At 38.9% G+C, this 12,274-nt stretch overlaps 1 protein-coding gene across 3 annotated transcripts in view; it reads left to right on the top strand.

The window, feature by feature from the left end:
* VPS8 (VPS8 subunit of CORVET complex) overlaps positions 1-12,274 on the top strand; it is a 247,363-nt gene that overhangs the window by 186,885 nt on the left and 48,204 nt on the right. For all 3 annotated transcript variants that reach the window (XM_032338603.1, XM_032338586.1, XM_032338595.1), the window contains 3 exons: positions 6,799-6,879; positions 8,510-8,679; positions 11,513-11,678. In XM_032338603.1, the coding sequence (XP_032194494.1) occupies positions 6,799-6,879; positions 8,510-8,679; positions 11,513-11,678 (417 nt within the window). The remainder of the gene's footprint in view (positions 1-6,798; positions 6,880-8,509; positions 8,680-11,512; positions 11,679-12,274) is intronic.

Here is a 12,274-nt window from a genome sequence, read left to right as displayed (position 1 = left end):
GTTCTTGGAAACATCTAAGGATCAGGTCTATTTACCCATCTTTATTTACCATTAGAACAGAAGAACCCTCAGACTAAGACTATATTTTGCTACTCTGTCACCATCACCTAGCCCAGAGGTACCTGACATACAGTAGGAACTAAATATTTTTAGAGTGAATAAAAGCCAAGGGTGCAGGAATTCCACTTCTGCCCCAAGTGGAATAACAGATTTACCCCCTTGCTTGAAGCAGCCAAAAAATTGGACAGAGTATTTGAAATAGTTTTTTAAAAAACTGGGTATCAAGCAGTAAAGGTCATTGATAACTGAGAGACTGGAAACAGACAGGGTAAGCCCTGTGTTTGTCCCACCTTAATGTCTTGAGAGACTTCCTAGGCAATAGTGCAGGGAGGGGATGCCAGCCAGTTTCCAGCATATTCATTGCTTTGAGGAGATGTCGCTGAGAATCAAGAGACTGAGGTGGCCAGAGTTTGCAGGCAAGTACCAGGCAGCTGAACTCTGGAGATGTGCAGAAGGCCCCTTTCTCAAGTGTAAGTGCATGGTATAAGGAAGCTAGCTAGGCCAAGGAAAAAACCACCTGAAAGGATCGGAGGTAATAATACTTGCACGTACACAGAGCCAATAGCAAGACTAGAATGAAGACCTCGTAATGCACAGAACATGGGGTAGAGTACTCAGAAGTACTCAATAGTGGGAAGCAGCCCTCGATACATAGCTCCACTCATACTAACAAATCTTAATAGCAAGACCTGAAAGGATCAAACTTACCAAGTAATTTAACTGCCTCCCAGAACAAAGATTAAAAATACTTTAAGGAATACAAAAATATCCAGGACCCAACAGTGTAAAATTTATGGTATATTACATCAAATAAAAAAATTACAAGGTATTCAGAGAAGCTGGAAAATGAAACCCACATATGACATTGGATATTAAAATTAGCGGACAAGGACACCAAAACAGAAGAAAAGATAAGTGAATTTGAAAACCTAGCAATACAGACTATCCAAAATGAAACAGAGAAAAGTGAATTGGAAAAAAAAAAAATGAGTCCATGAACTCTGGGACAATTTCAAGCAGCCCAGAATATGTGTCCTTGGAATCCTGAAAACAGGGAGTCAGGAAAAAATACTTGAAGAAAAACTGGCTGAATATTTTTCAGATTTATTGAGAACTATTAGCATACAGATCGATAATCCCAAACCTGAGCGGTATTAGGAAAAATACAAGGCCCATCATAATTGTTCAAAATCAGGTTAACAGAAAAACTTAACAGCACCAGAGGAAAAAAAGAGGAACAAAAATAAAGATGGTAACACTTTTCTGTCAAACAGTTTTAACCACTTTGACCTAGTTGACATTTACATATTAATTCTAATGGCAGAAGTCACATTCTTCTCAGGTTATACATGGAATGTTTACTAATATAGGCCATACTCTGGGCTATAAAGCAAGTGTCCGTAAACCCGTTGTTTTGGATTTTAACCATTCTAATAGGTTTGTAGTGGTCTTATTATTTTAATATGCTATTCCGTAATGAACAATGACTTGGAACACCTTTTTATGTGCTCACTTGCCATGTGTGTATCCCCATTAGTTGGGTCGTGTTTTTTAATTATTGAGTTTTAAGATTTCTTTGTATATTTCTTTATAGAAGTTTTTTGTCAGATATGTCGTGCATGTATTTTCCCAGTGGGTGGCTTTTCTTTTCATTCTCTCAGCAGTGTCTTTTCATTAAGCAGAAGGTTTTTTAATTTTAATGAGGTCCACCTTTTCAGGGATTTTTTTTCATGGATTGTGTATTTAGTGTTGTATCTAAAAACTTATCATCAAACCCAAGTTCACCTAAATTTTTGTCCCATGTTCTAGAAGTTTTATAGTTTTGCATTTTACATTTTAGGTCTGTGATCCATTTTGAGTTAATTTTTATGAAAGATGTAAGGTCAATGTCCAGAGTCATTTTTCTACATGTGGATGTCCAGTTTTTCCAGCACCATTTGTTGAAAAGACTATCCCTTTCTTCATTGAATAGCCTTTTCTCAGTTGGCTATATTTGTGGGGGTTTATTGCTAAGTGCTCTGTTCTTCTCCAGTGATCTCTTTGCTTGGTCTTTTGTCAGTACCACATTATCTTGATCATTGCAGCTTCATAGTAATTCTGAAAGTCAGTGTCAGTCCTCTGACTTTGTCCTCCTTCAATGTTGTGTTAGCTATTTTGGGTCTTTTGCCTTTCCATGTAAACTGTAGAATCATATTGTCTGTATCCACAAAGTAACTTGCCAGCTTTTTGATTGTCTTTGTCTGGTTTTGTCTGGGTAATGCTGGCCTCATCAAATGAGTTAGGTGTTCCCTCTGCTTCTATTTTCTTTTTTTTTTTTTTTTTTTTTTTTAAAGATTTTATTTATTTATTTATTTGACAGAGAGAAATCACAAGTAGATGGAGAGGCAGGCAGAGAGAGAGGAAGGGAAGCAGGCTCCCCGCTGAGCAGAGAGCCCGATGCGGGACTCGATCCCAGCACCCTGAGATCATGACCTGAGCCGAAGGCAGCGGCTTAACCCACTGAGCCACCCAGGTGCCCTGCTTCTATTTTCTAAAACAGATTGTAGGATAGTGATATAATTTCTTCCTAAATATTTGGTAGAATAAACCAGTGAAACCAGGTGAACCTGGTGTCTTCTATTTTGAAATGTTATTAAGGATTCAATTTGGTTAAGAGACCAGACCCGTTTATTAAATGTTTCTACATGTGTGAGTTTCAGTAGTGTGTCTTTCAAGGCGTTCATTTGTTCCATCTAAGTTATCAAGTACTCAAACCAGGAGTTTTTATGTCTCTAGGTTTGGGGGTTTTCTGTTTTGTTTGTTTGTTTTGTTTTGTTTTGTTTTAATCTTGTCCCTTATCATCTTTTTTTTCATTAGAACCAATTTTCAATCCATTGCCAAGCGTTCCCTACTAGAATATTGCCTAGATTATTTCCTGTGTTCCAGCACTGTGCAGGGCACATAGTGTCTACTTACTGGGTTTTAGCTGGCTCAGTCATCATCATCAGCAGTTCATAAGCACTTCTGTGTTCTTTATCTCCTTTGACCTCTGTGTACATTAAGCTGGAGAAGTAGTGAGATCCCCATGTTGCTCGTGAGGAAAGTGCTTCCTTAGTCTGTCAGTTATTAAGTGGCCATAGCTGGAACTTGAACCTAGGTCTTCCAGCTCCAAAGTTGAGGCCTTGCGTACCCAGCATCAGCCCTGGCATACTTCAGATCCACCCCTCTTTACCAAGTCCCCTGGACGGAAGAGAGGGAATGACAGTTTCTTAGACGAGCAGTTGCTCAGATAGATACTGTTTCTCCAGAGAAGATGTTCTCATGATAGGGGTTTCTCCAAGAGCTTCTTGACCTCTAAATGTTTATTCAATTGATGCTTGGAACCCGATTTGTGCAGGCTGCTTCTGTGAGCAGTAGATGGTAAGTTAGTTGGGAGTGTTTTGAAGGGACCATATTTGTGTTTTATAGATTCAGCCTTCCCAGTTTGCTTTTATTGAGCTCTGCTCTACGGCAAAAAGTAATTCTTGGCTTCTGAGAAGCTGTTTGTGACTGTCTTACTGAGGAAATTAAAGCAAACAAATGATTTATTTGCTAGCCTGTGGAGGGCATTATTCATATTTTAAAGTAATGCTTGATTAGGAAAGATTTTAATTACAAAACAAACTGCATACATACTACAGTAGGCCTCAGAAAGCAGGAGCGGGGGAAAAGTGGCCGTCACATCTTTTTCTAAAAAGCTTTTTAGAAACCAGGTTTATGTGAAGTACCCATGTGTGCTCTTTTATGGCTTACAAATAAGTTGAAGACAAACCTCAGCAGTTATTCATTGCCGAAGCATCTAACGGACATCTTTGGAAAATAATTTGAAAAGCTATTGGATTGCATACATGCTGTGCTAGAAGGCTTGAGCTCCCTTTTGCATTCTATAATTTATATGTTGTCCCAGCATGAGGTAATTTTCACAATTTTGCCTTTAAATTATGCATATTAAAGTGAAATGTACTGATACAAATATAGACATGACCTATAAAGATTTCTTCCTTTTCCCAGAATTTAACCTTTTAAAGACCTTTTACTTTCTAAACTACCCTTGTCAGAAACAAATGAGAGCTTTTCTGTGCTAGAGCTGTATTAGTGTATTGAACGCACATCTTACAGTAGCTGCTATAATACGCTTCTTACGATAATATCACACTGTCCCTTGATACTTTGAGAAATAGGTGTATTTATTAAGAGTTTGACCCAAAGCATAATTGAATGTAAATTCAGAAGCATTAACAAGGATCTGTTTTCATGCAAAAAATAAAAGAAAAAATTATCTCATGAGTATATGCCAAAGTTGATTTTCTAATAAAAAATTAGTCTGAGATATCTACAGTCAGGCCTTTTGCAAATGGTCTGCACATGTTTGACAGTACCTTTACCTTAGCTACACGATCTCTACCTGTGAAACAGAAAATGTCCCCATTAAGCTTCAGTGACAGTTTAATCCAGACTTGTAAACGTGCTAATTATTAGTACACAAATACACACTTTTTCTGTGCCTTTCATTCCTTAAGCATAAGCTCAGCAGCAGGGACCAGGAACCTATGGCAGACAAGCTTTTGCTGCTTTAGAGCACCTGAAATTACTACAGGCTGATTTGGTTAGAAACTGTACGCAGCCAGTCTTCCAGGAGCCATCATCGGAATCCAGAAGAGAAAAAGAAGGAAATGCTCAGACAGTGCTCTAAAAGCAGGAAGACAAGATTTCTTCTCATATTTCTGAACCTCTCTCCTATGTTGTTCCTGCTTTACAGTCTTATCTTAACATCTGAACTCACAATTACTTTCAAGGCACTGAAATTTTTTTTAGAAGATTTTATTTATTTGAGAGAGAGAGCGCGGGTGCGCCTGCATGCATAAACAGCAGGGGGTAGAAAGAGGAACAGACTCCCCGCTGAGCAGGGAGCCCCACATGAGGCTCTATTCAGGGATCCCAGGATCACAACCTGAGCCGAAGGCAGAGGCTTAACCAACTGAGCCATCCAGGTGCCCTAATGCACCAAAATTTTAATAACAACCACTCCCTAAGAAATAACCAGAAATATTGCCCGTATTTTCCAGCAAACATTAGCTTATTATTTAGTTTATTAGTTTAGGTATCTATACTTGGGAGACCAGTAAAACATGTTAATTAAAAACGTGGTTTCTGATGTGCCTGGGTAGCAGTCCTTTGGGGGTCCAACTCTTGATTTTGGCTTGGCTTGGGGTATGGGATTGAGGCCCATGTTCAGGGACTCAGCACAGAGTCTTCATGGATTTCTCCCTTTCCCCCTCCCCACTGCACGTTCCTTCTCTCTCATCTTAAAAAAAAAAGAAATGGTTTCTGAAGTACCTAGATTCAAATCCCAGTTTATCTGCTTACTAGTTCTGTGATCTTAGAGAATTTTACTTAGCCTCTCTGAGCTTGAATTTCTTCATTTATAAATGTTCTGGAAGGAATGTAATGATGTGGCACATATAAATAGCAGCTATGTTCATCGTTGCTGTAGAGTTGGGCTCCCCTTTTTGGCATGGGAGAGTCATTTATGTCAGACATAACCTCATATTAGAGTAAAGTAATAGACTTGACATACTCAGTTATTAGCAATGTTTTAATTATAATTCTCAGCCTAGCCAGAGGTACAGTAAAATGAGCACACAAATATGCTGATGGAGATAAAAGTTGCATAATACGACTTTGTGGTGGAGCAATTTGGCAGTATATATCAATACCCATAAAAATTCTTCTTTGAATCTGTAATTCCCTTTCCAGACATCTTCTCTAAAGAAAGAATCAGAGATTCAGACCAAAATTTACAACTATACCAGCATTTAACCATCATGAGTGAGATTTGGGAAGGGGGAGGCAAACTTAAATGTCTAACAAGAGAAAATGACACGTGGTATTTTCACATTATTCATACTTGCTGATACTGCTCACAATATACTATCATGAAAGTATGTAAAATACTCCTATTCTGTACACTAGGAGATACATCTCTGTCTCTTACCCTTTCTCTCCTTTCCCAGAAACAAGGCTGGAAAACAGTATCAATAGTATTTATCTCTGTGTGGCTGGATTTCAGTTTTTTGTGTCTGTTTATTATTTGTTTCTGTACACTTCAGTGTTTTACAGATTGTACATAATAAACAAGTTACTTGGCATACTTCAGAGGAAAGGCAGCAGAAGAGAGATTGGGTATCTACATATCTGTTGTTTATCAGTAGGGACTTCACTGAAAAAAGCTTTGAAAAACTTAAAGCTGCTCCTTGGATCCAGAGAGTCTTGTCTTCTAAACTGAAGCGATTTAGTTGTTGGGGCCAGGTGGTGGCCAAATGTGGGTCACGAGAAAGGTTTGTTGGACAGGTTCTGGTATTCAGGTGAACGTTGCTTTAATGTAGCAGATAAATAAGGCTGCAGAGAGGGACAGGTGATGTTTAATATGAAGGAGAGGAAGCTTCTTGCCAAAACAAAACCTGGGTGAACTTTAATGAGACTTGAAAAAAACAATGTCAATAAGAGGCTTGTATCACTTAAATTTTATTATCTTTTCAAAATATTTGTGATGGCCAGAGGGAAACTGATACACATTTCTAGGTAAAGTTCATCAAGAATAAATACTTACTGAGTGTATAAAAGTATTTGAGTATTCAGCGTTTTCAGATAACATATATTAAAGTAATATTAAAATACCAAGAACAGAATTAAACATTTTTGTAACTTTTTTGTAATTAGGATCCAGTTTATGGAAAAGGAAAACTTGGAGAAATCCAGGGACTTATTCTGGGAATGTTGGACACCTTTAACTATGAACAAGTAAGCTATTTTCTGTTTCTAAGACTGTCCTAAGGTAAAAAGAAGCTATTTCTTTTTCTTTGCAGCTATACTTTTTCTTTAAAAATTCCTGTCCATTTAATGGAAGTTTGGTAGCTTGAAGTGTATGCTTTTTAAAAAATTTTTAAATCCGTTGGCCTTAATTAATACACACACACGCACATACACATACACACATAGATATTCTAGAATGTGGAAATGCATCAGACTTGGATTCATTTTATTCGTTTGACTCAGCAATGGAACAGGTTTTTGTTGTTGTTGTTTTTTCCCAAATGAAATGTGTGAGAAACTTTCTGGAAAAATAATTTAATGCAAAGATGTAACCCATGAAAAGAGTCAGCCTGAGTATAGAAAATTGAAGGAAAAAAATTCCTTGTCTTTTATTAAACATTCTGAAGCAGATAATTACCACTAACCAAAAATGGTCATTGGTTTTCCTTTAACTCAGAACTGTCTATAGCTTAATTCTCTGTGGGAACCAGCATGGTATACAGATTTTTTTCCTTACTATAGATGAAAGTGACTCATGAAGCCACCTAGGAAAAGCATCATTTGGGCATGTTAGATACAATATCTGCTTTTTCAATAACCCAAGAGAAGAAAAGAAAAATTGGGGTGACAGGACTTTTCTTGGGGTGTTTAAGAACTGCGGCTTTGCTCAGTGTGCCCAGGGGAACAGACAGCCCTGCAGGCATGGACTCTGTGTTAGCAGAAGGGAAGCTGAGGGCAAGGTAGGAAGTTCTTGCAGACTCTTCAAAGAGGAGAAAAGATGGGGTTGATTGGAGAGAATTACAATAGTAAGACCGTTAGACCTAAAAATTCTGCATTATAGATAAAATTAAAAGACTAGCAAAGAGGATGGGCAGTATGTCTCCCCTTTGGGACTGCACATTTAAATTATATATATGAATGTTGAAAATTAGATAGTAGGAAAACAATACTTTACAAGCACACAGAGCCTTAAAATGACTTAATGTGATAGCTATGAAAATGTCTTTATGTGACTTACTGACAGATGTCGCAGTCTTAAGTAGATTCAAATGACTTGTAAGTGATCAGGAAAATGTGATCTCTCTGCCCAAGGGAGATGAAAACTGAGTAATGGCCATTAGCTTTTTCATTGAAAGGTTATTTGAAATATTGCCACAGATGCAGTTTCTATTTAAAAACAAACAAACAAGCAAACAAACCACACAGCATTTTTTGGTTGTTCGCTAACACTTTGAGTCATTCAGAGGGAACTTATTATAGAAATATAATAAATAAACAGGTTTGGGTTTATCTAGTCATTTGAAAGCCATCAGTACTGAAGTAAGCCACAGAATGGCAGAGCACACATTTCTCAGTAGAAACTAATGACAGCCTTTTAATAAGTATTTTGAGACTCTTAATGTAGGCAGTTGTCATTACTTGCACGTCAAAGCTAACCACTTCAGTCTTGGAGTATTTGGTGTTTGTTTTATCAGTGTTTTGCCTTCATAGTATATTCTAACTTCACCATTTGTGGTTGAAAACTCAACAGTGCCATTCCTCCCTCACCCTCTCTTTCTCTTTCACTTAATCATTTGTCTGTGTGTGTGTGTGTGTGTGTTCTTTTGGTCTTTCATAGACCCTGCTGGAAACAACTACTAGCCTTCTAAACCAAGATCTCCATTGGTCATTGTGTAACCTGAGAGCTTCAGTCACCAGAGGACTGAATCCCAAGCAGGATTACTGCTCTATATGTTTGCAGCAGTACAAGAGACGCCAAGAAATGGCTGATGAAATCATTGTCTTTAGGTAAGCAAGAGAAAGGAAATGTTATACAGTATGGTGTGTGACTTGTATGGTATTACCAGGCAGGGATACACGTGAATACATAGCCCCAAGTAATCACTCTAGCAGTGAACAAAACGAGGCAAAGTTCCTGTCATAGACCTTAACATTCTGCATAGGAGTTGGGGGAATATATGGGTAGTGACAATATGAGATGGACTCTGGACCCAAACTTTTTGAGTTCAAATCCTGATTCTACCACTTACTACCCATGAGACTTCAGACATGTTATTTAATCTCTTTACCTCTTAGTTTCCTCATCTGTAAATTGGAATAATAATGACCTGGTCCTTAGGGTTTTGTGAAGATTACAGGTGTCATTGTGCTGACATATAGTAAGCACTATATAAATGTTATAGCTTCTATTATTATAGACATAGGATAATTGGTAGATTTGATGGTTGGAAAGGGAAGAAGTTCTCATCACACAAAGAGTCCATTCTCAACACATGTTTATTGAGCTCACACTGTACGCCAGGCACTGTTCAAAGGGATAGGGTACAACATGAACAGAACAAAGGATCTGTTCTCATTGAGTTTATAGTCCAGTGGCAGGGACAAACAAACAAGTAAAATGCCTGCTAGTGACTACGGTGGAAAAAAATAAGACCTGCTAAGTGAGAACAGTGTATGGTATATAGGGTGATCAGGAAAAGCATCACTGATACGGTGACTTAATAACAGACAATTAAAAATTAATAAAAATGTAATAATTACCATGAATAAAATAACATACGGTGTAAAGGAATGTTGGGAGCTACTAATATCCAAAGAGTAATTAGGGAAAGTCTCACTAGTTTAGTGACATTTGAGTAAAGACCTAAGGGAAGTGGCCATGCAGTATCAGGGAGTGGGTGCCCCAGGCAGAGAATCACCAAGTATAGAAACCATGAGACTAGAGCGTAGTCCGTGACTTGTGGAACAGTGAGTAAGTGGGCTTGTGTTGGCAGAGCTGAGTGAAGGAAAGGGAAGATGATAAGAGATGGCTTCAGAGGAAGAGCAGGCCAAATCATGTAGGATCTGGGTCATTATTGAGAGTTAAAAGTTCTACTCTGAGATGAGAAGCCATTGGATGGTTGAGGATAGGTTTGACATAATCTGGCCTCTGTCTTAAAGTATCACTTTGCTGTGTTGAGAATGAATTACAGAAGGTCAGAGGTGAAAGCAGGGAGACCAATTAGGTTATTGGAGTAATCCAAGGGAGAGATGGCCCAAGGCGGTACTAATGAAATAAGAAGTGGTTGGATTTTGGATATATTTTGAAGGTAGAGCTGATAAGACTCTTTATAGATCGGATTTGAGGTGTGAAAGAAAGAGAAAGGTCAAGGATGATGCCAAAGTTTTTGGCCTGAGGGCCTTCCACTCAGGTCATGTTGCCAGGATCCTGGGATCGAGTCCTGCAGCAGGCTCCCTGATCAGTGAGAAGCCTGCTTCTCCCTCTCCCACTCCCCATGCTTGTGTTCCCTCTGTCGCTGTGTCTCTGTCAAATAAATAAATAAATAATCTTAAAAAACAAACAAACAAAACCCACAAAACACATTTGTGGCCTGAGCAACTGGAAGAATGTAGTTGCTTTTTATTTTTTTTATTTAATTTGATTTTATTTTATTTAGATGTTCCAAAATTCATTGTTTATGCACCACACTCAGTGCTCCATGCAATATGTGCCCTCCTCAATACCCACCTCCCACCCTCCCCCTGCAAAACCCTCAGTTTGTCTCTCAGAGTCCATAGTCTCACGGTTTGTCTCCCCCTCCAATTTTCCCCAGCTCTCCTATCCTCTCCATCTCCTTAGTTGCTTTTTATTGAGATGTGGAAGGTTGGATGAGAACCATGCAGTAGGGGTAGAGCAGAGTGGAAATTAAGAATTTGGTTTGGGGGCGCCTGGGTGGCTCAGTGGGTTAAGCCGCTGCCTTCAGCTCAGGTCATGATCCCAGGGTCCTGGGATCGAGCCCCACATCGGGCTCTCTGCTCAGAGGGGAGCCTGCTTCCCTCTTTCTCTCTGCCTGCCTCTCTGCCTACTTGTGATCTCTCTCTGTCAAATAAATAAATAAAATCTTAAAAAAAAAAAAAAGGAATTTGGTTTGATGTGTGTTAAGATGCCTGTAAGACATCCCATCCGCATATAGGTGGTGTGTTAAAGCTATGGTACTGAAAGTAATCACCAAAGGAGCAAAGCATAGCTATAGAAGAGAAAGAGTAGAGAAAGACTGTAGAAGAGAATTGACTTCTGAGGTGGTCCAACATTTCAGGTTGGAGAAGTAAGGAGGACTCAGTATAGATAACTGAGAATTCTATTCAACACTCACTTCTGGAAGGCTCATTTAGTAATCAACAGGGAATTTCTTCTTACAGATAGTGTAAGAATTTACTGTAACACTGTCATTTTTGTAAATAATCAAATCACCACTGTTGCCTTGGGTTTGATGAGGCAGACCACTCATGTTGTCATCAAGCTACTTGAATCATTATGATTTTCCCCAATTGCGTTTTTTATACTATCTAAAAATATGTCATGATTTGAGAAATGAACAGAAGTTCAAGTCCTCTCCCAGGTGGTTTGTAATCAGAGTACTGTGATTCTGTTGCTACTCACAATGTAAGTGTACAGATATGTGAGTCCAGATTTTAGAAGAGAGGACAACAAGAAGTAAATTTCCTTTCTTCCTAACTGTACCATAGTCCATGCATTCCAGCTTATTAGAAATCTTCATCACTTACAAATACACTCTAACGTAGTGTAAGTTTGTGGCTTTTATGATGAGAAAAGTGCAAATTGGTTGCCTTCATTTTGCAGCTGTGGCCATTTGTACCACTCATTCTGTCTACAAAACAAAGAATGCACCATAGAGACCGAGGGGCAGACGAGATGGACCTGCTACAAATGCAGCTCAAGTAACAAAGTAGGGAAATTAAGTGAAAACTCATCTGAAGTTAAAAAGGGGAAGACAGTCCCATCCCAGGTAAGGCTTCTTTTCATGACAAGATGGAGTTAGTCTTTTCTTACCGATGTCTTGCAGGCCTGGCCCCATTTTTCTTCTAGGCCTCCACAGATTTTTACCTCATGAGTATCCAGTGCATGTCATCTGCTCAGCCCTGTTCAGTATTTGAAGACCCTCTCTTCTTTGCCCCACACTGAAAAACAGGGACTTAGGAGCAAGAGAAGACATTTTCTGCCCTTAAAAAGCATAAGAGCTAGTTGAACAGAGGGGATGTACCCCCATGAGCCCGCTGAGGAGCCTTTGACCAAGTACAAGGTCAGTAAGTCCAAACACTGTAGTCCTCATTAGTAGCTGTCCTCATAGTAGCTGTGTGCTGAAGAGTGCAGAGCTGTCACTCTGAAGTGGGGCCAGCAGACAAGGTAAGTACACACGTGCTCTGTACATAGTTTCCTCAGCTGGGTACCTCTCTTCAAAGAACGTCACACAGTCATGTTCATTTGAGAAATAGGCATTGCTTTTGGAGTCTGACTAATGGAGTAGATACAGCTTATGCTTATTTTACAGCCTTTCTTTTCTTCTTAAGCAAGCAGTAGTGCAGTTGAACTCCACTGCATACT

This window comes from Mustela erminea, chromosome 1, assembly GCF_009829155.1.
Source record: "Mustela erminea isolate mMusErm1 chromosome 1, mMusErm1.Pri, whole genome shotgun sequence".
Taxonomy (NCBI): Eukaryota; Metazoa; Chordata; class Mammalia; order Carnivora; family Mustelidae; genus Mustela; species Mustela erminea.
The sequence above is the reverse complement of the archived record's forward strand: the minus strand, read 5'-3'. Positions and strand labels throughout refer to the sequence as shown.